At 41.5% G+C, this 26,933-nt stretch overlaps 1 protein-coding gene and 1 long non-coding RNA gene across 7 annotated transcripts in view; one reads left to right on the top strand and one right to left on the bottom strand.

The window, feature by feature from the left end:
* Positions 1-14,303: 14,303 nt before the first annotated feature.
* On the bottom strand, positions 14,304-26,548 carry LOC132352224 (uncharacterized). Its single transcript, XR_009498638.1, has 2 exons — positions 26,153-26,548; positions 14,304-14,703 (listed from the first exon to the last, which is right to left on the bottom strand). It is a non-coding gene; the product is annotated as an uncharacterized LOC132352224 (long non-coding RNA).
* The window catches only part of EPSTI1 (epithelial stromal interaction 1), a 105,949-nt gene continuing 105,292 nt past the window's right edge, over positions 26,277-26,933 (top strand). For 3 of the 6 annotated variants that reach the window (XM_059902515.1, XM_059902516.1, XM_059902511.1), the window contains exon 1: positions 26,277-26,617. In XM_059902515.1, the coding sequence (XP_059758498.1) occupies positions 26,439-26,617 (179 nt within the window). In that variant the 5' untranslated portion in view covers positions 26,277-26,438. The remainder of the gene's footprint in view (positions 26,618-26,933) is intronic. The other 3 variants (XM_059902512.1, XM_059902513.1, XM_059902517.1) reach the window with 3 other exon arrangements.

Below are 26,933 nucleotides of genomic sequence, written 5' to 3' on the forward strand. Positions count from 1 at the left end.
ATGGAAGCAATCTAAGTGTCCATCGACAGATGAATAGATAAAGAAGATGTGGCACATATATACAATGGAATATTACTCAGCTATAAAAGGAAACAAAATTGAGATATTTGTAGTGAGGTGGATGGACCTAGAGACTGTCATACAGAGTGAAGTAAGTCAGAAAGAGAAAAACAAATACCGTATACTAACACATATATATGGAATCTAAAAAAAAAAAAAAAAATGGTTCTGAGGAACCTAGGGGCAGGACAGGAATAGAGACGCAAACGTAGAGAAGGGACTTGAGGACACAGGGAGGGGGAAGGGTAAGCTGGGATGAAGTGAGAGAGTGGCATGGACATATATACACTACCAAATGTAAAATAGATAGCTAGTGGGAAGCAACCGCATAGCACAGGGAGATCAGCTCGGTGCTTTGTGACCACCTAGAGGGGTGGGATAGACAGGGTGTGAGGGAGACACAAGAGGGAGGAGACATGGGGCTATATGTATATGTATAGCTGATTAACTTTGTTATAAAGTAGAAACTAACACACCATTGTAAAGTAATTATACTCCAATAAAGATGTTAATAAATAAATAAATAAATAAATAAATAAATAAATAAATAAATAAATAAAGGGGGGGAAAAAAAAACTCCAGGATATTCCACAGGGATAGTAAAGAGGCAGGTACAAGACTACCATTTCGGTGGTTAAAGGAGAAGGTCTGAGACCTTAAAAAACTTTGTTTCTGATCTTCAGTGAGATTGCATGGGATGTTACAATGATAGAACAAGAATCGGCTATTCATTACACAAAAGAATAATCTAGTATCAAGCATAATGGCTAAAACTAAAAATTCAGAGGTAATAAATTGAGAATGAATATTGCTAGAAACCAAAATTAGTAAGTTAGAAACTAAACTTCACAAAATTAAAAAATGAAAATTAAAACATGTTTTACCCATCACATTAGCAAAGATTTAGATTAAGTATCAAAAAAAAAAAAAAAGCATTTTCTGCCTTATAAATTGGTGCAAGCTTTTTAGAGTATAAGTTAGCAATATGAATTAAAATTCAAAATATTCTGGGTCTGGACACAGAACTTCCACTTCTAGAAATTAATCCTGAACAAAGAAATGGACCCAAGAGTATTTGTTGCAACTTTTTTTTTCAAACTTGGAAACAGCCCAAATGTTGATTAATAGGAAATAACTAACCAATATGTCTAGAAAATGTAACATCTGCCGCAGTTAAAAAGAATGAAGTACTGACAGAAAAATGCCAAAAATTGCTAAGTAAAAGAAGCAAATTGTGTGTAATACTCAAAATGTTTAATAAATGTTCACGTGTGGGGAAAAAAAAAAAGTGATGGAGATGGAGAAACTTCTCAGTGTGTGGATGCAACATCAGCATCAGCGTCGAGTCCCACTCAGCTTAACGCTGATTCAAGAGAAAGCTAAAAGCCGTTCTGAAAACTTGAAGAAGAAATACGGCGAAGAATCAGAGGGCACATCTTTTAATGTCAGCTATGGCTGGTTTCATTGGTTCAAGGCTAGAGCCAACCTTCACAATGTAAAAGTAAGTGGCTAGACAGCGAGTGCAGATTCAGTAGCTGCCAGGGAATTTCCTGAAATGCTCTGAGAAATTATTGATGAAGGCGTATATTTACCCAAGCAGGTTTTTAATGTGGATGAGAGAGGACTGTACCGGAAGAGGATGCCAGACCAAAGTTACATCAGTAAGGAGGAAAGTTGATGCCAGGCTACAAAGCAGCAAAGGATAGGCTAACTCTGTTGTTTGGTGGCAATGCTTCCGGTTACATGACACTGAAGTCTCTCTTAGTTTATCATTCAGAGAACCCAAGAGCCCTTAAAACCTAGCCAAGGGCTCTTTTCCTGTTGTGTGGAAGAGTAACCCCAAAGCCTGGGTTACCCAAGCCATTTTCCAGGATGGGTTTTTCCACCGCATTATCCCGGAGGTAGAGAAATATTGCTTGGAGAAGGACATCCCATTCAACATTCTTTTGCTGCTCGACAGTGCTCCGGGCCACTCCCCATTCATGGACGACTTTCATCCCAACGTCAAAGTAGTGCATTTTGCACCGAATACTATGTCACTCAGCCAACCTATGGACCAGGGAGTTACAGCGACTTCCAAGAAATATTATTTACGTTACACTTTTCGTCAGGCAGTAAAGGCAAGTGACGAATCAGGAACAAACTTGTGACAATTTTGGAAGGACTCTAACACCTACAAAGCTATAAAATCATTGACTTTGCTTGGCGTGAGGTTACAGCCATCACGATGAATGGGGTTTGGAAGAACCTTTGCCCACAATTTGTTTATGATTTTTGTGGATTTGAGAAGGTGGATGAGGAATCCAAAGAGGTCTTCAGCCACTTAGTGACCCTCAGCGAGAAGCTGTAGCTAGATCTGCAAGAGGACGACTTCATTGAACTCCTTGCTGTGCATCACGAGAGGCTTACTAATGAAGACCTGATGAAATTGGAGGGCCAGGGAAAGGACGAAGAGAGACAAGAGGAAGAAGAAGTAACTGAAGAACCGAAAAGATTCATGACACAGGAAATGGCAAGGGGATATTCTTTATTTGAGGAGGCACTCTTAGTTTCTGAGGCACAGGACCCGAACATAGAATGGTACACAAAGGTTGCTGCAGCCGTTCAGAATGCAATCCAGTGCTACCATGTCATCTATGATGAGAATAAAAGAGCTACTTCCCAGACATCACTGGGTCATTTTTTTCAGGAGGGTAGAATTGAATCCAGCAAGGAACCAGACCTGTGCCATCAACATCAGACGTGAGTGAAATTGCAACTTGCCCTCCATCTCCTATTGCTGACGATCCTTCAGCTCTACCATCTCCCACCTCCTTCCCCTCCTCTAGTTAGTAAATCTTCTTGCCTGTTCGTTAGATGCCAGCCCTTGTATGCCAGCTGTTGTACTGTACTGCTGTATTTTCAAGGTAGTGTACTGTAAGATTAAAAATGTTTTCTTTATTTTTTGTGTTTGTTTTTTATGTATGATTTGTGTGAATAGTATTATAAACCTATTACAGTACAGTACTATATAGTCGGTTGTGTTAGTTGGGTACCTAGGCTAATTTCGTGGGACTTATGAACATGCTCTCAGAAGGGAACTGGTTCTTTTTTTTTTTTTTTTAAACAGCTTTATTGGAGTATAATTGCATTACAATGGTGTGTTAGTTTCTGCTTTATAACAAAGTGAATCAGTTATACATATACATATGTTCCCATATCTCTTCCCTCTTGCATCTCCCTCCCTCCCACCCTCCCTATCCCACCCCTCTAGGTGGTCACAAAGCACAGAGCTGATCTCCCTGTGCTATGCTGTTGCTTCCCACTAGCTATCTATTTTACGTTTGGTAGTGTATATATGTCCATGCCACTCTCTCACTTTGTCAGAGCTTACTCTTCCCCCTCCCCATATCCTCAAGTCCATTCTCTAGTAGGTCTGTGTCTTTATTCCTGTCTTGCCACTAGGTTCTTCATGACCTTTTTTTTTTTTTCCTTACATTCCATATATATGTGTTAGCAAGACCTAAATAGACATTTCTCCAAAGAAGATATACAGATTGCCAACAGACACATGAAAGAATGCTCAACATCATTAATCATTAGAGAAATGCAAATCAAAACTACAATGAGATATCATCTCACACCGGTCAGAATGGCCATCACCAAAAAATCTAGAAACAATAAATGCTGGAGAGGATGTGGAGAAAAGGGAACACTCTTGCACTGTTGGTGGGAATGTAAATTGATACAGCCACTATGGAGAACAGTATGGAGGTTCCTTAAAAAACTAAAAATAGAACTACCATACGACCCAGCAATCCCACTACTGGGCATATACCCTGAGAAAATCATAATTCAAAAAGAGTCATGTACCAAAATGTTCATTGCAGCTCTATTTACAACTGCCAGGACATGGAAGCAACCTAAGTGTCCATCATCGGGTGAATGGATGAAGAAGATGTGGTACATATATACAATGGAATATTACTCAGCCATAAAAAGAAATGAAATTGAGCTATTTGTAGTGAGGTGGATGGAGTTAGAGTCTGTCATACAGAGTGAAGTAAGTCAGAAAGGGAACTCGTTCTTAGGTAGGGGACTTACTGTATCTGATTTCTTGGAGTTCACAGACTCCACTTCACAGGAGGGTTATGGTGTCCCCTAGTGGCTGGGCCCTTGCAGTCGCAGTTTTCCAGCCTGGAGTAAAGGAGAAATTACAGCAAGACCCAGGTCAAATGCAGGTCCTCTTATGGCAGCTGCTGCCCCTGCTCAAGAACTGGAGGGAAGCTTCCAGAGTGGAAGTCAGGAAAAGGGGAGAAAGGAGAGGCGGGCAGGGGAGAGGATAACAAGGTGGAAGGGAGTTGGGCTCAGCAGGGTTGCAGCTCGGACTCCACCTCCTGAGAGCAGATTGCTGGCTGCTTGCAGGCTTGCCCCAGCTCCACTGCTGCCTCGGGTATCTCCCCCTACAGCAGTAGCCACTTTTAAAGAAAAATCTTCCACAAAGACTACTCAGTTGTCAGACTTTGGTTCTTTGCTAAGGTTACCCTCACCAGCGGAAAAAAAAAAAAAAAAAAAAAAAAAAAGGATGGAAACAAGAACAATTAAGTCCTCTCTCTCCCCAGAAGGATCTCTTCCTGATTTAGCTACATTTACTTCTCTGGCTTCCCTGAGAATGAAGAGGAATCCTTCTTGTGAAACCCAAAAGGGAATCCACGTTAAATTTTCGTTGGTCTATTTTTATTAGTTAAATCACTTCAGAGACAGGTAACACTACATTCAATAGACTTTTTAACAGAAAAGCAGGTATTGGTAATATATCTTAGATATATCTCAGTAAAAAAAAGGTTTTAAACATTTGTTTTTTTAAAAGACTTTTGGCAAAAAATAAATAAATTGACCTCAGTGTGCCTCAGTTTCTCGTCAGTAAAGTAGGGGATAATAATAGCACCTCCTGTGTGAGGATTACATGAATTGACTTTTGTAAAGCTCTTAGAACAATGCCAGGTACATAGTAAGTTCTAGAAAAGACCCAGGCGGGAGTCGGAGAAGCGAGTGCTCACACTGGCCACGGAAGGGTGAATACAAGTTTGCTGGATTGATAAGAATGAGGCAGGCTCGGGGGTGAGAAGGGGGTTGGGTTGGGGGGTGGGGAACGAGGTAGAGAAAGCATTGTATATGAATAGTACAGCAAGTCATCCAGTTTGGCTAAACTTAAAGTACAAAGAAGACAGTGAAGATGGATAAGGGTAGACAGATAACCCAAGGCCAGATATGGCGCAGCTTTATTTAATAAGAAAAGGTGTTTAGAGTTTATCTCATAGGTCAAGGCAAGACACCAAAAAATGTCAAATGTGGTAGTGACGTGATCAGATCTACATGCTAGGGAGATCATTCTGGTAGCAATGATGTGGGATGGATGTGCCAAAACTAGAAAAGGGAGATCAACAAGGGAGTTATTGCAATAGCCTGAGTATGAGATGTTGAGGCCTAAACTAGGGCAGTGGCAGGGACATGCAAGGCGTGTAGTAACCTTTAGTGGTTTCCTCCCCACACTCAATCCCTCTTGGCCCCATCCAACAAGGACCCAAGGACTGACTCTGTTCCTTACTCTCAGGGTGGGCCCACCACTCTGGCCATGGTGTTTTTTTCATGGATGGGCACATAGTCCTTCTGGGATATCGGGAGTATAGGAGAAGTTTACTGTGTGCTTCAGGGAAAGCAGTTTCTTTCTATTCAGGTGGACATGAACAGAGAAGCATGAAGCCCTAATTGTGGTTGACAATCGTTTGACAGCCATGAGCTAGGGTGACCTTGTAATTTATCATCCCAAACTAGATCACATTTGAATGAAAGATAGTGCTATAAATAGTTGTGTTAGGACAATAGATGTACCTGGGAGTGCCCTGGCCAACCAGGACACATGATGCCCCAACTGAAACCGTGCACCTCAGATTGGGACTTGAACCCATGCGGCTGGGACTCGAACCTGGCCAAAATCCACAGTCTTCCAGCTGAGATCACACACCTGGTTTTAGGGCTTAATGAAGCTCAGGTTCTTGATGTCTCATCGCAGAAAGAATTCAGTGAGACACAAAGTGATCGGTAAGAAGTGGATTTATTTAGAGAGAAACACGCTCCACAGACAGAGTGTGGGCCATCGCAGAAGGTGAGAAAGGTACCAGGGTATGGGGTTGTCAGTTTTTATAGGAGTGGGTAATTTCACAGGCTAACGAGTGGGAGGAGTATTCCAGCTATTTTAGGAAGGGGCAGGGATTTCCAGGAATTGGGCCACTGCCCACTTTTTGATCCTTATGGTCGGTCTTGGAACTGTCATGGCTCCTGTGGGTGTGCCATTTAGCTTGATGATGTGTTACAATGAGCACATACTGAGGCTCAAGGTCTAGTGGAAGTTGTCTGCCATCTTGGACCCATTTGGTTCTAATCAGTTTAAGTCATGTCCTCGGGCTATGTCATTCTTTCAAAGGTTGTGCCCTGCCCCCTTCCCTCCTGTTTCACGACCATTAGAAGAGATGGCCTGAGGATGCAGCAAACACCCCTGAAAGCTACAAGGAGGTCAAAAAGAAACTGAGTCCTTAATCAAACTTCATTTGAAGTTTACCCCATCTCTGAAATTTTTAGTTATGAAGTAAAAATTCCCTTTATTTTCATTTCTCTTTAATTTTGTTTTTCAAAATGTAAGCATTTAAAAAGTAGAAAGAATAGTATAATGAGACCTCACAGCCCCTAAATCCAGATTCAACAATTGTCAAGATTCTGCCACAATACTCTCTCTAGGGACTTCCCTGGCGGTCCAGTAGTTAGGACTCTGTGCTTCCATTGCCAAGGGCGTGGGCTTGATCCCTGGTCGGGGAACTAAGATCCCACACACACACACAAAAAGTACTCTATTTTCCTTTCTTGGATGAAGTATTTTAAAGCAAATGAAGATACCATTTCATTTCACCCTAAATATTTCAGTATATTTCCTGCTAAATATGGAATTTTCTAACATATCACACCATTGAGACATCTAATAAAAATTGATAACTTTTTTTGTCATCTAATATCCAGTTATATCCAAATTTCTCTCATCGTTATGAAAAATGTTTAAATAGCTGGTTTGTTCACATCAGGATCCAAACGAAGTCCGCACACCACAGTTGATTTTTATGTCACATTAGTCTCATTTAATCACAAAAATTCCTTTCCCCACATTTTTTCATGCCACTTGCTGCCAAACCCAACTTCATGTGCCTGATGCACAGCGAGGCCAAACAAACCAAAACATTGGCGTTTGGAGCAGAGAAAGGTTTATTACAGGGGCCAAGCAAGGAAAACAGGTGGCTTGTACTCAAAAACTCTGAACTCCCCAATAGTTTTGGGGGAAGAGTTTTTATAGGCAAAATTTGGGGGGTGGGCTGCAGGGTGTGTGACTTTCTTCTGATTGGTTGGTGGTGAGGTAACAGGGTGGTATTCCAGGAATAATTCTCCACGTGGGTGGGGGCCTTAGTTCCTGAAGAAGAGTTCAAAGATATTGTTATGTATATCTCTTGAGGAGGAACAAGGACTCTACCTTATCACTGCACTATCGTTTGACTGCTTTTCCTTTGTTTCTGTATTCCCTTGTTACCGAAACAAATTTGTATCTGCTGGCCAATCTACTGTACCGGCACTGGGCTGTGGTGAAGGAAAGTACCGGTGTTTACTGTAAGGCACCAGACAAGGAGCATGGGGCAGCAAATGCTCAAATAACCTGAACTCCCCAGTGGGAGGGAGAAGAGCTAGAAGTCAGGAGAGAATGGGGCTATGGAAACCAAGAAAATTTCAAAAGGGATGAAATAGTGAGAAATGCCAGATACCTACAGATAAGGAAAAAATGTTCCCATTGAATGTGGCAAGTAGGTGGTTGCTGGTGGAATCTCATCCATACTAGATAGTCATCAATACCCACACCACATTCTAGAATATTCTAGAGAATATCCTTTTTAAAGAAGTATAAAAAGAGCAGTATGTAATCCTATTTCTCTGTGTATTGATATCAGACAGTTTATATAGCAGGAAGAGAAGGGAAAACTAGCTAATTTGGATTTTATCATCGATCAGATGATTAGGTTTATAAAATGACTGTTATTCTGTGATCACTTGGATATTTTCTTAAATGTTCATCCTTCGGCACTTAAGTAGGATGACAATGAACTGCTCTGCCTTCTCCTTGGTGATATTCACTGAACTACCTATAACAAGAAAATACAGCTGAAGAGTGATTTCAGGACTGTATTTCTAATCTTTCAGGAGATTTTAAAAACAAAGAAGTGAATCTAAAGGGAATCACTAGGGGATAAGCCAAACAAAAACATGTTTTCATTTTTTAGCATATATTTTCAGTTGACTGACTGCCAATAGCTGGAAAGCCGGGTTTGGCCTATGTCAAAGGCAGAAAGGTAAGTGCCCTTCATGGAGGTGTCCACTGTCTAATCGTGGAAAAGGGGTATCAGCATCATGTAGATTTGTCTACAATGGTCCCCCAGAGCAGTGTCTGCAGCTCAGGTGCCAGCTAGAGATAATCCCATGAAAGAAAACCTGGCACCAGTCCCCATATGTTATTTTCTGGCTCCAATTTACATTTTGTGCTTTTGTCTAGCTGAGCCAAAACAGCATAAACAATGCCAAACCCGGTTTTCTGATTATTTTCAGGCTGATTGAATCTGGCACATGACATGGTTTTATCTAATTAACCAACATGTGGTACAAAACAAAACAAATTTGAAATGGAAAGCTCTTTCTGCCTTTATTGAAAGACTGAGGTGAATATATAATTATTTTGTCCTTGTCTCTCAGCCAAAATTATAGTTGAGAAAGGAGGCCTTTTTCTACTAGATAGCAAAACAAGTTCTGTGTATTACCTATCTATTATAATGAAAACTTATTGTGTTTTACATTTTCCAAATCCAGCCCTTCCCAGGTCTCTCTCGGTCCCCAAAGGAGGAGAAATGTGTGGAAGATATGTTCCTAATTGTGGTATGATAAGAAATATATTTGGTCTTTATTCCTGGTTCCTGGTACAAAGCTCCTAAAACACGTGGAATTTCCAGCAAGGAGTGCCTTTTGTTATTCCTAAGGAGCTCCTTAAGAGCACCTCTGAGTTTAAGCTAAGGAGGTGATTTAGGGTGGGGTCCCTGGGTAGCCTTAGGATGGGGATAGTCAAAGGGATTCGAAGTTTGAAATGCTCAGCCCCACCCCCCAACCTCTAGGAAGGAGAAGAGGGTGGCCTGCAGATTAAGCTCCATAAAACCTCCTAAAAGAGGAGATTTGAGTTTCCACGTTGGTGAACTCATCCACGTGCCTGGAGGGTGGTGCCCCCCCAGCTCCAGGGGAACAGAAGTTCCTACACTGGAGACTCTTCCAGACCTTACCCTATTGAAACTGAACAGTACCCTGTGGGGCTCCTGGGCACAAAAGCCTTTCTGTATCCCCCATTTCTTGATTACAGGAAATAAGTTTCATTCAGCCTTCTTGAACTTCCCTGAGTTCCAAACTGACAGGTTCAAACAGTTGCTAATTAAAGGGAGGGGATGCAGAGACCAGGGACGAACAGTCAAGAAACAATAGTGCAGCCTTGGGGCAGGGTCCTGGTTCACCATCGAGGGATACACAAAATAATATCTTTGAGCTGTTTTGCAGATACTGAAACCCGCACCAGGTGGGAGAATTTAACTGTATGCTGCCCACAAGCACGCAGACTCCAGACTGGTTGGAACCAGAAGGTTGATGTACTGATTCTCACTTACCTCACCACCAACCCATCAGAAGAATGTCCACGAGCTGATCACACCCTCTTTGAACCATTACTATAAACTCCTCACTCCCTCTCCAGGTCGGGACACACAGTTTTGAGGGCATTAGCCCACTGTGGCTCCCTTTGCCTGGCAAAGCGATAAAGCTATTCTTTTCTACTTCACCCAAAACTCTGTCCCTGAGATTTAGTTCAGTGTTGGGGTACAGAGGCCGGATTTGGCTTCATTATTACCTCTTCATCTGGCTGTTCACCTGTATCAGTTATAATATCCTTTATAATAAACTGGTTAACATAAGTGTTTCTCTGAGTTCTGTGAGTCTCTCTAGCAAATAAATCAAACCCATAGAGAGGGTTGTGGGAACCCCCAATTTATAGCCAGTCAGTCAGAAGCAAAGGTCACCTGAACTTGCATTTGGCATCTGGGGGGTGTGGGTACAGTCTTGCGGGACCAAGCCCTTAACCTGTGAGATCTCACCCTATCACCAGGTGGTGTCAGAATTGAATTTAACTGTACGATACCTAGCTGGTGTCACAGAATTGTTTGGTGTGGGGAAACCCTTCTCTCTCTCTCTCTCTCTCAAACACACACACACACGCAATTGGTGGCCCGAAGTGTCAGAAGTGATGTATTCTGTGTGAACAAAGATAAACAAACAGTGTTGTTCACCACCCAGTTCTACAATGCTTAAGTAGAGGGACAGTGCACTCAGAGGGGAAATTAATACAAGATGAGGCACTCTGTGCTTTGGACAAGCAGGCACCTTAGATAGTTAGATGCATATCACAAGAAGAATTTTAATGACCTCAGACTCTTGCATCTTCCCATATATAGAAAAGCATTAAAATCGTTAACTTGAGTTAGCTGTTCTTTGTGATTAGCAGTAATCTTTTACCAAGATGTCTGTTTGTTTGCATGTATTTCCTATCCAAAAAATCATATTTAAACTGGCTTTGAAAAGAAGCAGGACCCCGTGGTCCTTTCCCCCAATGTCCTCTGCCTGCCTTTGTCTGTGGAAAAATTTTAGCCAAAGAATAAGTTTAATCAGGGAAATGAGAAATTGCAGAAACAAAGGAAAACAGTCCAACAAGACTAAATAATAATAGTTTAGTCATTAAGCATAGTCAAAGACGTTTAGTTCCTCTTCATGGGTTATAGGTAACATTCTGAGCCCTATCCTGTGAGCTGTCTTATAGATACTGAAACCCCCATCAGGTGAAAGAAGTTAACTACATGATGACCAGACTGTAGACATGACATAAGCTGCCACAATTCCAAGAACTGGCCTCAAGGAAATGGGCACAAACCGACCCTGGAACTGAAGATTAACTGTACTTAAAACAATAAAGATGATGCTGGTCAGACCACCGCATGACCAATTTCAAGGTGACTGTCAGAGCTGACTGTGCCGTTTCTGCATGCAGCCCCCTCCTTCTGTCTATAAAAGCTCTTGCATGCTGATTGTTGGGGTGGGGTGGGGGAATTGACCTTTGGACAGGAGTCTGTCCCCCCTCCCCTCCCCTCCCCATTGCCAGCGTCTGAAATAAAGCAAACTTTCCTTTCACCAACCTTGCCTCTTTATTGGCTTTTGAGTGGTGAGCAGCCAGACCCACTTTTGGTTACAGCTTCTCTACCTCTTTGGAGGAGTTTCCTCAATGCTAACAGTGGCTGTCTCTTGGCTATAGTCTTCCGCAGGACGCTGAATAAAACTTGATGAAATAAAATTCATACTTTATTCAAGACAAGAAAATTTTAAACCTAAAATCTGTGCCTCTTCCATCCCCTTTCATGTGTATTGTGTAACTGCATTAACCAAACCTCCTCAGGAGATAACAGTCCTTCTTAATCTTGTAAAGGGCCATGATGACCCCATGACCCACTACTCACTTTGTAGTGTAGATCTGGATTGTGTGAACTGTTAATAATACCTCATTTAACCCTTTGTCTCAAAAACTTGTATAACTGTGTTTTGAGCTCTAACGGAGGGTGTGGGGGGGGGTGTGGGGGTGGAGGGGGAAGGTGGAGTCCTCAGAGCTTTCTGAAAGACTTTGTCTCCCGGGTTATAATCCTCGGGTTGTCTCAAGTAAAATTTTCCATTTTCTTCCTTATATCAACTATTGATTAATTTTTTGTTGACAAACTCACATCTCTTATGTTGCGTGTCTTTAAGTCAACATCCGTGTGAGTGGCAAAGGAGAAACAGACAGGACTGTTCTTTTCCTTTTACTAATAAGCACATGAGCTTGTAGGGGAGCAGAATTTGCCACCCCAAAATGTGTCTCTTTGGCATATTAAATATTTTAAGCCGGTCATTTTCTAAGAGTAGACATGGGAAAAACTCTGAAAACCAAGTAGGTGGTACCATTTTGTGAGAGATATTTACATTTGTAAGAGAAATCTCCATTTGAAAGGGTGTCTCCCTCCATACCAGGAAGAGAAAGATGCTCAAATCTCTAGGAGGTCTTATCAGTGGGGAAGGAAATGACTTAAATCTGCATCAAAATCACCCTTGTTTACTGTGCTTTTCCTGGTAACCTCCCACAGCTGACTATCCCCACTCTCTACATTTTTTTTTTAATAAATTTATTTATTTATTTATTTTTGGCTGCGTTGGGTCTTCGTTGCTGTGCACAGCTTTTCTCTGGTTGCGTCGAGCAGGGGCTACTCTTTGTTGCAGTGCGCGGGCTTCTCACTGCAGTGGCTTCTCTTGTTGTGGAGCATGGGCTCTAGGTGCGTGGGCTTCAGTAGTTGCAACACGTGGCTCAGTAGTTGTGGCTCGTGGGCTCTAGAGCGCAGGCTCAGTAGTTGTGGCACACGGGCTTAGTTGCTCTATGGCATGTGGGATCTTCCCGGACCAGGGCTCGAACCCGTGTCCCCTTCATTGGCAGGCAGATTCTTAACCACTGTGCCACCAGGGAAGTCCTACATTTTCTTTTGTCTTTAGCTGAGGATGATATTTAAGGTGAGGACTTCGGTCATTTTGACAAGTTATTCAGTTTCCTTTAGTCTCTCCCATGTATACATGTTATTAAACTTTGTTTTATTTTCTCCTGTTAACCTGTTTCATGTCAACTTAATTCTTAGACCAGCTAGAAGAACCTAGAAGGGTAGAAGAAAATTTCTTCCTCCTTAACAGGCTGTTTGTTAAAAAAACCCTCAAAACTGGATAAGAGATTCTATCATATTTTGAAGAAGAATGTTAAGCAAAGTAAAAGTTCAGCTATCAATTTAGGGCTGTAATTCTTCCATCCTTACTATATTATAAAATGGTGGTCGGAAAGCAGGTGTAAGCAGATAGGGTAAGGGGTCCCTGGAGAAAGAGAATCAGGCATGGATTTCTTGACAGAAGAGAAGTCATTTTGGCCTAAGCCATTTTGTGAGATCTAAACCTGGCCACAATGCTTGCCTTTGAGTGGGTCTCAGTAACTAATGATCTTAAGGGAAGTGAGGGAATGCAGGAAAGGAAAAGCAGTCAAGAAACAATATTTCAGTGATATAACAGAGCCCTAGGATATACATAACAATCTGATGCATGTCTTTGAGTTCTGCAGGAACTAAGGCCCCCAACCCAGTTGGAGGATGGAATGATGATGTTGACCCTCATGACTTCAATCAACTAAAGCTTGGATTCTGTCGACCTTTGCCCCAATTCTGTGCTGAATTCTCCACCACCCAAGTTCCTTCATGAATACATGTGCCCTTAGCTTAAAATGTCCCCAATTTTGCTGTTTGGGGAGACACTGCTTTGGGAAAGATCCCCGGTGTTTTCTTTACTTGCTACAAGTAATAATAAATTCTTCCTTCTCCTGCTTTTTGCCTTGGTTGTGTCCTTTGGCTCGACATCCACCAAAAGGTAATCCCAGTTTTTCGGGTAATGCAGGCATTGTATTCCTCATCTAGAATTGTTTCAGAATGTCTCACACAATGGTGAGTACAGTGGTACTCAGTAAAGTGTTGTTTCCTGTTGATGGCAGCAATAACACCGTTAGAGCAGGAAGTGGTACCTAGCCACAGTTTTTTAAGAGAGAAGAGCTAGTCTCTAAAATGATGCTAAAAAAATAAAGTGTATTTAAACATAAATTTTCTAGATTGGGGGGAGCCATGGTCCAGGGGTAACTTGGTTGGCATGGCCATGATGGATGGTGAGGTCTGGGTTTAGTGTGTGTAATGGGGTCAGGGGTGATGGGAACTCAACCAATGCAACCCCTGTGTGCTGTGAGGCTGAGGAGATGACCCACATGGTGAAGAGTTTGGTTATATGTGAGGAGATTGAGCAAATAAGTAAATGTCTCAAAGATAAGGGAAATCAGGTTATTAATTTTTGAAGGTACAGATCTGAGAAAGGGAAGATTTTAAAAATCCTGTGGTATTTGATTGGAATTAGTGTAAACTCATAGTTTTATATTTATATCAATGTCTAACTGTGTTAGTTTCCTATTGCTGCTGTAACAAATTACCCCAAACTTAGTGTCCTAAAACAACAACTATTTATTAGCTCACAGTTCTGTAGGTCAGAAATCCAAGAGGGCTTGGCTGGGTTCTATGCTCGGGGTATCACAGGATCAAAATCAAGGTGTCATTAGGCTGGGCTCTTATCTATGCTCTGGGAAAAAGATCTGCTTCATTCGGGTTGTTGGTAGAATTTAGTTGCTTGTAGTTGTAGGACTGAGGTCCCTGTTTTCTTTCTGGCAGTCAGCCAGAACCATCCTCAGCTACTTGAGGTCACCTGCATTCTTCAACATGTTGTACCACCATCTTCAAGCCAGCAACAGTATGTTCAAACCTCTTGTGCTTCAAATCTCTGACTTCCCTTCTCCATCTGGAGAAATTCTCCTCTTCTAAAGGACTCATCTGAATAGGCCAGGCTTACCTGAATAATCACAAGGTCAAATGATATAAGACTATAATTATATCTGTAAAATCCCTTCACAGCAGTACCTACATTAATGTTTGATTGAATAAATGAGAGACAAGAATCTTAGGGAGGCTACCCCAGAATTCTATCTACTACACTGTTAAAAAAAAATGATTAAAGAAGACAATTTAGATCATATGAACAAACTTTATTTAACACTTCACGAAGTGGACAGTCTCTGTTTGGAGAACTGCAGAATGGGGTGGGAGCCAGGAAGCTTCTGCAGAATAAAGAGCAAGGAAGAGAAAAATAGAAAATATCTGACTGGCTGGGGCCACAGAGTCAATCTTGCTTGGGGTGAGAAGGAACAAGGAAATAAGTATAGAGCCCAGAGTTGGCTTGGAGTTTGGGGATTGGCAACTGGATATACTGCATTTCTGGTCAAGCAGAGCATTTACAGGGACATGAAAGTTATCTAAGTTTTGGTTTGCTGACATGGCACCCCAAGCAGGAGCAGCTCTGTCTTGGGTCTAGAAAATTATTTCAACAATACTATCTATTTATCATGGGTCAATAAACATCTATATCAATAGATATAAAAACAGAGATATGTGTGAAAGAGCCTAGAAGCAATGATATCTCAGGAAAAGTGAGCACAACTTGCACCCAGTGTTGGTTTCTAAATACCATTCCCCACGAAAAGGAGACAGATCTCTTTGGGGGAATGGATAATTTCTCAGAAGGAAAAGTATGAGATAAGCCCGAAACATCTTGAACCAGAAAGTAAGGAAGTGCTCAAAAAATGATGGGACATGTCAAAAGGAGAGAGGGGCTAGCATGAAGGGGCTCTCACTGGCCAAACATGACAAAATAAATGAAAGTAATGGATTATAACCCATTGAACAAATAAATATCCATGAGTCCATATTTGTATAAATGAATTCATAGGGGAAAAGAGAAAGCTCTTCCTTAAGGTGGAATGTCACCCAATAAATGTTGAAGGAATGATGGAGTTAGAAATAACTATGTTGCAATCATAAATGATTCAGGCAGGAAACATCAATGGATGATCAGACCACTGGGTAAAAGCTTGACGAGGAGTAGGATATTTACATAGTCTCAAAGTATTTCTTCATAAATTGCATATCAGTTACTTATTAATTATTCATTAACTATACAGCTGAGAAACCCAGCATGTACCATCTTAACCAAGCGATGATAGTGAGCACTGCCAATAATGGGACAAACTGCCATCATATGTTTCCTAATATGATACACTGAGAAAAACAGAGCATCTCTGCTGTGGTATTCCTGCCAAAATGCATAGTTTTATTCAATTCTTGAGGCGACATCAGACAAACCTTTGCAAAGAACACAGCAAAGTTACTGGCCTGCACCCTTCAAAAATGTCAAGGTCATTAGAGACAAGGAAAAATTGGGAATATTTCCAGCTTGAGAGAGATCAGAGACAGGACAACTAAAAGGCCCTAGATTGGATCCTGGATAATAAAGACAAAAAAGGAAAAGGAGGAAAGAAGACTGCTTTTTGTCTGTCTGTTTGTTTTGTTATGAAGAACTCTTGGGGACAGCTAGCAAAATCTGCATGGAATCTTGTGGCTTAGATAGTAGTATGTATCAATGTTAATTTCTTGATTTTTATAAGTATACTATGGTTATGTAGAAGAAGTATATGTCTTTATTTTTAGGAAATGCACACTGAGGTATTTAGGTGTAATGGGGTTATAAGTCTACAACTTACCCTCAATTAGCAAAAAAAATTTTTTAAACCCTGTTGTGAGTTGAATTGTGTCCCCCAAAGAGATATGCTGAAGACCTAAATCTGTACATGTGAATATGACATTATTTGGAAATGGGGCCTTTGCAGAGGTAATCAGGTTAAAATGAGGTCATATTGGATTAAGGTGGGCCTTAAATATAATGACCAGTGTCCTTACAGGGATAGAGAGATTTGGAGACATAAGGACACCCAAGAATGAAGGCCAAGTGATGGCAGAGGCAGAGATTGAAGTTTGGCGGCTATAAGCCAAGAGACGCCAAGGATTTCTAACAAACACCAGAAGCTAGATGACAAACATGGAACAGATTCTCCCTCAGAACCCCCAGAAGGAACCTGTTCTGCCATTTTGTTATGGCAGTCCTAGGAAACTAATACAAACCTTTTGTTTGCTTGCTATTAACATCAGCATCTTATATACATGATTTTCTGGACTTAAATATTCTAAAAGAGCCACTGAAAGAGATATATGAGAATGTGTTGCAATGTACATGTAAGAAAAATGTGTCATTTTTCTATGTACCTATCTTTCATTCACTTACCTGTGGGAAACTTGCAAGTGATGTCACTGTATTTGCTTTGGTATGAATGTTTGTGTCCCCCACCCCAGATTCATGTTTAAATCTTAACCCTCAAAGGTGATGGTTATTAGGAGGTAGGGCCTTTTGGAGGTGATTAGGTAACAAGGGTGGAGCCCTCATGAATGGGATTAGTGCCTTTATAAAAGAGATTCCTCAGAACACCTTAGCCCAATCTGCTGTGTGAGGATACAACAAAAAGTCTGTGACCCAGACGAAGGCCCTCATCCAACCCTGCTGGTGTCCTGATCTCAGACTTCCATCCTCCATAACTTTGAGCAATAAATTTCTGATGTTGGTCTGCAAGGCAGAAATAGAGACACAGATGTAGAGAACCAACGTATGGACACCAAGGAAGGAAAGTGGCGGGGGTAGTGGTGGTGGTGGGATGAAGTGGGAGATTGGGATTGACATACATACACTAATATGTATAAAATAGATAACTAATAAGAACCTGCTGTATAAAAAAATAAATAAAATAAAATTCAAAAATAAATAAATAAATAAATAAATTTCTGTTGTTTATAAGCCACCCAGTCTGTGGTATTTTGTTATAGCAGCCTGAATGGACTAAGACAATATCTTTAATCCTCATTTCCTTGCTGGATAGTATCTCCTTTAAAATATCCAATATGGGGACTTCCCTGGTGGTCCAGTGGGTAAGACTCCACATTCCCAATGCAGGGGGCCCGGGTTTGATCCCTGGTCAGGGAACTAGATCTCACATGCTGCAACTAAGAGTCCTCATGCCACAACTAAAAGATACCACATGCTGTAACTAAAGACCCCACGTGCTACAACTGACTCGGCGCAGCCTAAATAAATAAATATTAAAATACCCCAATATGATCAAACAGAGACAGACAGCGTAGACAGCAGTAGACAGAGGAATTCAATTTGAAGCCTGATTTTGGAACTAACGCAACACAGGAACAAACACAGTGCCTAACAGTGTTTGACACACTGTAGTAGCCCAGTGTGTGTGTGTGTGTGTGTGTGTGTGTGTGTGTGTGTGTGTGTGCGTTCACTCTGAGTTGCTTGCTTCATCTTTTTTTTTTTTTTTTTAGAATGAAAATCAACTCCCTACCACTGTGGTTCTGTTGTCATTCCTGAGTTTGTGGCACATGGTTAGTACTTTTTTTTTTTTTTTTTTTTTTTTAATTTTATAGCTACTTTATTTATTTATTTATTTTTTTGGCTGTGTTGGGTCTTCAGTTCGTGCGAGGGCTTTCTCTAGTTGCGGCAAGCGGGGGCCACTCTTCATCGCGGTGCGGGGACCGCTCTTCATCGCGGTGCGCGGGCCTTTCACTATCGCGGCCCCTCCCGTTGCGGGGCACAGGCTCCAGATGCGCAGGTTCAGTAGTTGTGGCTCACGGGCCCAGCTGCTCCGTGGCATGTGGGATCTTCCCAGACCAAGGCTCGAACCCGTGTCCCCTGCATTAGCAGGCAGATTCTCAACCACTGCGCCACCAGGGAAGCCCTGCTTCATCTTTAAAACTAAGAAACTAACATTCTTCACAGATTATGTCAGGATAAATAATAATGAGATAATAAATGGAAAATTTCTTTTTAGATTCTCAACCTTCCTGTAGAGCACATTTATATTATCTGTAAAAATGTTACCGTCTCACTGTTACAATACTATACGCAGATCCAGATTATCCAGTACGCCATTGTTAACTTGTTAAATAATAATTATAAAAAAACACTTTATGATTTCCAGTGTGGAATAATGACATCTGGCTCTGAAATCATGTAAAAGCAAATGGATAGGAGAGGTTTTACAGAAAAGGAAACAGGTTCAGAGGAGTCTAGTAATTCACTTAAGGTCATGTACTCTAAGAAAAAGACACAATATGGGTAACTTTCTTGTTTAAAATTCCCCAAATAACCTGTGTCAGTCATCTCTTTAGAACACAATTTAGTATTCTGGCCAGAATTAATCATCTGGTCTGAAGCACAGATTGTTGACAGTAACTCAGAACTAACCTGCCTATTACTATTTATAGCAGGATACATTGATTGCTTCATTTATTTTCCCAGGGATTTAAAACTTAATCATAGCATTTCATAAGCCAGAAGCACGTGTTTCTTGGATTAAATACATCCTGAAAGGGAATAACAGCATGATGACCCAAGGTCTTTTGCCTTAGAAAAAGCATTGCTGACAAACACAGCCAGGAAATAGAAAATACCGTGTTTTGTTGGGCCTTAACTTTATTTTTGTGGCCAGATTCTGCATGAGTATGTAAGGCTTTGAGACAAGTCTGTTGGATTGTTTTAACCTAAATTAAGCCCCCAAACCTCTATTGAATACTGACATTGTACAAACTGTACTATTTTTCTAGCATCTTATGTGTCCTTCCTATATTATAGCCATGATAATTTACTGAAAACAAAAGGGACTTAGGGTGATGTGGGTTTGCTCTTCAAAATACTTTTATTTTTTACAACAGGGTGCCACAAAACCCATCAAATTGATGTGATGTCCCTGTACTCCAGCCAAAAGAACAACATGACCTCTTGGGATCACCTGCATGGGATCCAAAGAAATGATACTCTGACAAACAGACACAACGGATATGTGTTTGGAAGGAGTTCCAAAAGCACTGTCTAAACAGTTAGACATTTCTTACATCAATAAATAATTTTTATATCCTTACACTTCCCACATTCTCCTGAAAAGTGTCAGGTATTAAATTCACTACCATAGCCTTTGTTTTAGTACATTCTGTGTACATATTTCATCATCCTTCCCTCACAGACCAGCTGATGATTCTTCTCCTATACTCTACAACACCTACTCTATCACAAGCTACAAAAAAGCCTAAATTGTCATTCTGCTTGCACACAGTCCTGTGGTTTTATCCTAATGTTCTGAGAAATGACTCATTAGAAGCAATTTAAAATAAATGTTCAAGACTGCTCCCTACACGTTGTCTATTTATCAGCCTTCTAAGCCATCATTCTATTACAGTTTAGTAACTTCTTTCTAATCTTTCTGGACAAAAAGCAAACCAAGAGCTGCTCCTAAAGGTGCTGAGAATGATGACTTATTAGCTGGAGCATCAGCTCAAACCTAGAATCTTGTCATCTAAATCATGTCTGTTGCAGGTGAGCGTCCTCACATGTAGTTACTTAGATATAGCTCCTCCAGTACAGTTCTCTTGACCTGAAGACCTATGAAGTAAAGGGACAAGTTATCATTCCCCAATATATCCAACATAAATTGGTGACATATGCACAGGATAACTAGTCTAGATACTCTGTTCAAAGGGGAAAAATGGAAGGCATGTAGGTATCACTAGGCTATAGCAATTTTGAAATCCAGGGAGGTACAGATTAATACTTCCTTGATAAGGACTCAAGGAATGGAGATAACTCTTTATGGCACTTGGTTACACCCTTGGGGCTTTAAGTTCTGTCCTTAGAGTCACATTTCCTCTTCCATGAAAGGTAGCCCAGGTGTGCAGTTGTGTAGTTTTCTCAGCCTGATTCCTGTCAGTACAAGACCATTTTCATTTTTTAATGTATATCTCTTTTAGTCCAAACTGGTGGTGTTTCTGCAAATACAATTCTCTTAAAAAGTCTGAGATTTTTTTATGAATCTCATTTGGATTTATTCCACTGGACAAAAAACACACCTTGTCTTTTGCCTTGAAGGACAAACTTTGAAGGACAACACTCTTTAGCTTCTGAAAGTTTTATTCTTTGACTGAATAATTCCCTGAGGTATTTATCACCTTAGATCATTCTGATGTCTTAACAAAAGAACTGACAGCCACTCTCAGCTTCCTCTTTAGCCATTTGAGAGGGCACTTCGAAAACCCAGCAAGTCCTGGCTCCTTTTGTTTAATAATCCTTCATTTGGGTAATCTCTCTCCTCTCATATTTTACTATAAGCAGCAAGAATAAATTAGGCAGGATCTTCAACTTTCTGCCTGGAAATCTCCTTAGCTAGCTCACTCAGTTTATTAGGTACATTTTCTACTGTCCACGTTACTGTAGGTAACAATGTTGCTAAGCTACCTACCACCTCATAACAAAGATCCCAGTTCCTGATAACATTTCCCTCATCTTTCACTGGCAGCCTCCTCATAGGCTAACAGGCTTCAACTAACAGTCTCTTCAATGGTCCTAAACTTCACTACCTTTTTCTGCAAAGTCCTTTCAGCTCCTGCTCTCTGTTCCAAAACCTAGCCCATATTTTCAGTTTTTTTTTTTAAACTGCACCACACTTCCTGGTACTAAAATCTATATTAATTGCCTACTGCTACATTACATTTTATCCCAGTTTTGGGGTAGGATGCAAGAATTACTGCAGGCCATCTTGAAATCTGACTACCATAGCATTTAACAATATTTAACACACTACATATCTTATTTTTGTTAGCTGTCCACCTAGAATGAAAGCTTCATTATGGCAGGGCTTTTAAATGGATTGATTCACTGCTATATCCCCAGTGCCTGGTACACACTAGGTACTCAACAAATAAGTTTTGAATGCTGAATTAAGACTACATTTCTTGGCTTCTCTTTTTTTTTTTATTTCCAAAATAATCTTTAATATAATTTCCTCCTATATCCCTATATAGTAATGTTTTAAGCTTTCATCATAATATATGTTAATTGAAACAACATAGCATCATAAGATCCTTTCATTCTGAATGTATTAGTTGCTTCTATTGATAGATGAATATGTTCTAAGTCTTCCTGGCAAATTATATTTACAAAAGAAAAACACCTCTGGAATTCTATATATACACAAATACCATCAATCAAGAGGGAACTGGAAATTAACTACCAGATTTCTCCTTAACCTGGTTAGTTTGGAAGAATAACTCACTGAGGGACCAGCACTGAAGATTCTGATTAGTCAAATAAGGAAATAAATCTTTGGTTACCACAGCTAATTCTTCACTCATAGTTTTTTCTTCATACCCTCAACATTTTTGAGCATCTACTATGTGCCAGTCCTTAAGCTAAGTGCTGGGAATGCAACAGTAAGTCAGAAACATACTATGCATGCTCTTACAGCCTCATAAAGACAAATCAAAGAATTTCACTGCTGAAGATGTCTCAGAGGTCATAGTCCAGAATTTCCCAATGCCTATTTAATGAATCTGAGAAGCAGATTTTCACCTTCCCTTCTTTACATATATTGTTTGAGAGAAGACTCAAATACATTTCTCTCTTCCATCTTGTGATGGGCAAAATTCTAAAATGACCCCCACTATCTTTGCCCCCTGGTGTTACTCCCATGATTGTGTTGTTTTACAGCAAAAGGGATTTTGCAGATATAGTCAAGGTTACTTAACTTGACCTTAAGATAGAGAAATTATCTGAGTGGCCTAACCTGATCACATGAACTCTTTCGGAACAGTGAATTCACCTACATACTTACTATACAACCATCAAAATCTTCATATCAAATTCATCTCTCACATCCCATTCAGTTTTTACAAAGTATCCAAATAATATCCTTTAGAGTCAAAGATCCAATTTGGAGTTAAATATTGCATTTAGCTGTCACCCCTCTTCAGACTCATTCAACTTGGGACATTTTCTCATCCCTTCCTTGGCTTTTATCATCTTGAAACTTGAAGATCACAGGCCAATTATTTTGGAGAATGTCCCTCCGTTTGGATTGGTCCGGTTTTTCTTCACGATGGTTGTGCATATTGGAGAAATGAAACTGCTTTCTTCTCACTGATTACTATAAAAGAGCATACAATTTCTATTTTTATGATTCCTAGTGATGTTAATTTTGATAACAAGGTGGTGTCTGCCAAGATCCTCCATCGTAAAGTGGTCTTCTTCCCTTTGTAATTTTTTTTTTTAACATCTTTATTGGAGTATAATTGCTTTACATTGCTGTGTTAGTTCCTGCTGTATAACAAAGTGAATCAGCTATACGTATACATATAGCCCCATATCTCCTCCCTCTTGCGTCTCCCTCCCACCCTCCCTATCCCACCCCTCTAGGTGGTCACAAAGCACCAAGCTGATCTCCCTGTGCTATGTGGCTGCTTCCCACTAGCTATCTATTTGACATTTGGTAGTGTATATATGTCCATGCCACTCTTTCACTTTGTCCCAGCTTACCCTTCTCCCTCACCGTGTCCTCAAGCCCATTCTCTATGTCTGCATCTTTATTCCTGTCCTGCCCTTAGGTTCTTCAGAGTCTTTCTCTTTTTTTTTTTTTAGATTCCATATATATGTGTTAGCATATGGTATTTGTTTTTCTCTTTCTGACTTACTTCACTCTGTATGACAGACTCTAGGTCCATCCACCTCACTACAAATAACTCAATTTCATTTCTTTTTATGGCTGAGTAATATTCCATTGTATATATGTGCCACATTTTCTTTATCCATTCATATGTCGATGGACACTTAGGTTGCTTCCATGTCCTGGCTATTGTAAATAGAGCTGCAATGAACATTGTGGTACATGATTCTTTTTGAATTAATTACTTTCTCTTTCAGATTTTTCGTCTTTAGTGTATAGGAATGCAGGAGGTTTCTGTGCATTAATTTTGTATTCTGCTACTTTACCAGATTCATTGATTAGTTCTAGTAGTTTTCTGGTAGCATCTTTAGGATTCTCTATGTATAGTATCATGGATGACTCACTCTTGAGCACCCTGAAGAAGCTTTTAGATGTCTATTGCAATTCACATTTTAGAAAGCATATTCACATTTTTAAAAACACTTTGAGAATGTAGCAAAGCAAGAAGTGAACAGAATAAGCAATTTAGATTTTGCCCATTATCTTCTATTTCTATCTCATGTTTGAAACGTGGGTGTGTTACATGGTTGTGTTGTAAAATAAATATGGTCAACTAAATGCATTCCTGAAGTCAGTATTACTATTACCAGCTCCTTTAACAGAACTGCTTTTCCCCTAATGGGCTTTCCCTTACTGAAAATTTGAATTTAATCCAACCACCAAAACAACTACTTTCTCTTCTGAAAACAAAAGTTTCTGTGGTGTTTTCCCAGCAGAAGAGATTTTGAAGATCACCTCCAGAAAGGCCACCCAGATCCACTGTTTGCATTTCTCACCCTGCAGGCACCTCCAACCCAACTGTTCTCAAACTCTCACCTTCCTCCTGACTCATGATGAATGGTTGTGCCACCTACCCATTTTACAAAGCTAAAACCTTAAAGTCACCATAAAAACAGCAACCATTAAATTACTGGGGTTCTCAACTAGACATATTGTGTAGGTCAGGATTTTTTAACCTGATCTACTGCCGTTTGGGGCAGGATGATTCTCTGTGTGGGGGGCTGTGCTGTGCACAGTAAGGTGTTTAGCATTATTCCTGGCCTCCACTAGATGCCAATAGCCCCACTTCCACCTGCTTCCAGGCTTCACAATAAAAATGATCTCCAGGCGTTGCCAAATATCTGCTGGAGGCAAAGTCAACTCCATTTGAGAACAACTGATGTAGATTAACTCTTTACTCTTCACAATACCCCACAGGGTCCCACCCCAGACCTACTGAATCAGAAACACAAGGGTTAGGGTCCAGAAGTCTGTTTCAATACACCTTCCAGGTGGTTCTGATGCGCTCTGACATTTGAGAACCCGTGGTCTACTTGACAGACCTCTAACGTTGCAGGTGGCATAGAAACCCTGACTTCCTTCCCTAACAAGTCCCTTGCCTTTACCTCCTTCTCTCCTGTCCTACTCCACGCACTGCCCACCCTTCATTTAAATCTTTCATTAGCTACCAAACATGTGTTTGTCTTTATCTTCTAAGCACCAGTAATATAAGCAAAACAATCGAACTCCTAAGTGGCTTGCTGACTACAGGCTGGGGTGTTTCAGCCATCCCACCCCACCTGGAGTAGGTACACACCTTGTCAGTGTAAGCCACAAGCCTCCGGCATTGTGCCTCCTTCTTCTTGGTGAACCCCTTGACTTTTGTGGCTCATTCTCAAATGTCCCTTTTCTTTGAATTATTCGGAGGGCTAATCCCTACTTTCCCTGAACATCCAATAGCCTTACACATCTTCTTATTTCGCTTATCCCATGGTGGCATTAACGTTTGTTTACGCGTCTCCTAGAGTAGCGGTTGGGTGAGGGAAGAGCCTTCTTTTATCTTTGTGTAGCCAGCTACACAAAGGACAGTGGTGATCATCGCAGCACACATCAGAGTCATCCAGGAGTTATTAAAAAATTGGATGCGGGGACTCACCCCCGGACCTATAGAATCTTGCAAATCCATATTTTAAACTACTCCCACACCATAGTTGAATTACTGCCCAATGTCTTGCACAGAGCAGGTATTTAATCAAAATTTCTTGAATGTCTGATCACTTAGCAGGGCTGCATAGAGAATCATCTCTGCCTTCCCCTCAGCTTGCTGCTCCAGTTCTGCTTTTTCTTTCACTTTTGATTTCACTTTCCATTTCCTTTAACTTGGAAGTACTTGGCAGGGGCTTCCCTGGTGGCACAGTGGTTAAGAATCCCCCTGCCAATGCAGGGGACACGGGTTGGAGCCCTGGTCTGGGAAGATCCCACATGCCACGGAGCAACTAAGCCCGTGCGCCACTACTACTGAGCCTGCACGCTACAACTACTGAGCCTGCGTGCTGCAACTAATGAAGCCCACGCGCCTAGAGCCCGCGCTCCACAACAAGAGAAGCCACCGCAATGAGAAGCCTGAGCACCGCAACAAAGAGTAGCCCCTGCTTGCTGCAACTAGAGAAAGCCCGCGCGCAGCAATGAAGACCCAACGGCAGCCAAATAAATAAATAAATAAATAAATAAAATTTAAAAAAAAGAAAGTACTTGGCAAAAACCAAACAGTCAAAACTGATAAAAGGCCAAATTTTGTTTAGATGATTTTAATTATTGACCTAATCTCTGGAACCTGAAGGTTAATATATTGTTCACAGTCTCAAATATCCTGCAGGAACCTCAAATTAGGGTGACCTGTTAAATAGTCCTAAAGTGTCTTTCAGGATTTCAGTTACCTGGCGGCTACTTCCTACTCCCCGCTTGCATGAGGTCTCCGTGATTGATCATAGATAACGTTATCACCCTTTAAGGTGGTTGTGAGACCTCAAACCAACTCACCTGTATGTAGCTGGCCAGGCGCGCTCCATTCAACATCGCCGGCGGGGCAGGGCGTCGCGGCCGGCGCTGTCACCTGCGATCAGGTCGGAGGGCGCCAGGGGAGGAGTAAGGTCGGGGAAGTCCTGGGGGGCGGGGCAGCCCGCGGCTGGTGGCGAGAATCGAAACTCAGCTGCTGAAACCGCCGTTCCCGCTCTTCGGAAACGCATCTCGAGACCCGCGAAGCGTCCCAGCTCGGCCCTCACCCTTCCCGCAGCGGCGGCGGCCCGGGCCCCGCGGGCTCTGAACCATGTACACCCGCACTGGGGTGCAGGGCTCCGGGGTCGGAGCCCCCGCCGCCTCCCGCCCGGCCCGGGACCCCAGTGCGTGGCGCGGGGAGCTGGGCCCGCCGCAGGGCCCCAGGCGGGGTTTGGAGGAGGCTTCCGAGAGCCCTTCGCGGGAGAGCCGGGAGCACGCGGGCCGGAGGTTGTAAGTATTTAATCACCTGTCCTGCGGGGCGGAAGCCCAACCCCAAACAAGCCCCCAGGTTCTTCTCAGATCACTGAAGTTTGAACCCCAGGGGCCCCATTACAGGGTCTCTAAGAAAATGAAGGCTCGTTTGTCTAAACAATAGCATCCATGAATTACCTTATAAATTGAGTGTGCGGGTCCGGGATCCTTACTGAACATCTGAGCCCCCCGTTCCCTTTGAGGACACTACTTTCCTGATTCTTGTGACTGGCTACAGGGCTAGGCTACTACTGGGTGTGTAGTAACTGCCTAGGCTTCTTACTGATTTTCCAGG

This window comes from Balaenoptera ricei, chromosome 18, assembly GCF_028023285.1.
Source record: "Balaenoptera ricei isolate mBalRic1 chromosome 18, mBalRic1.hap2, whole genome shotgun sequence".
Lineage (NCBI taxonomy): Eukaryota > Metazoa > Chordata > Mammalia > Artiodactyla > Balaenopteridae > Balaenoptera > Balaenoptera ricei.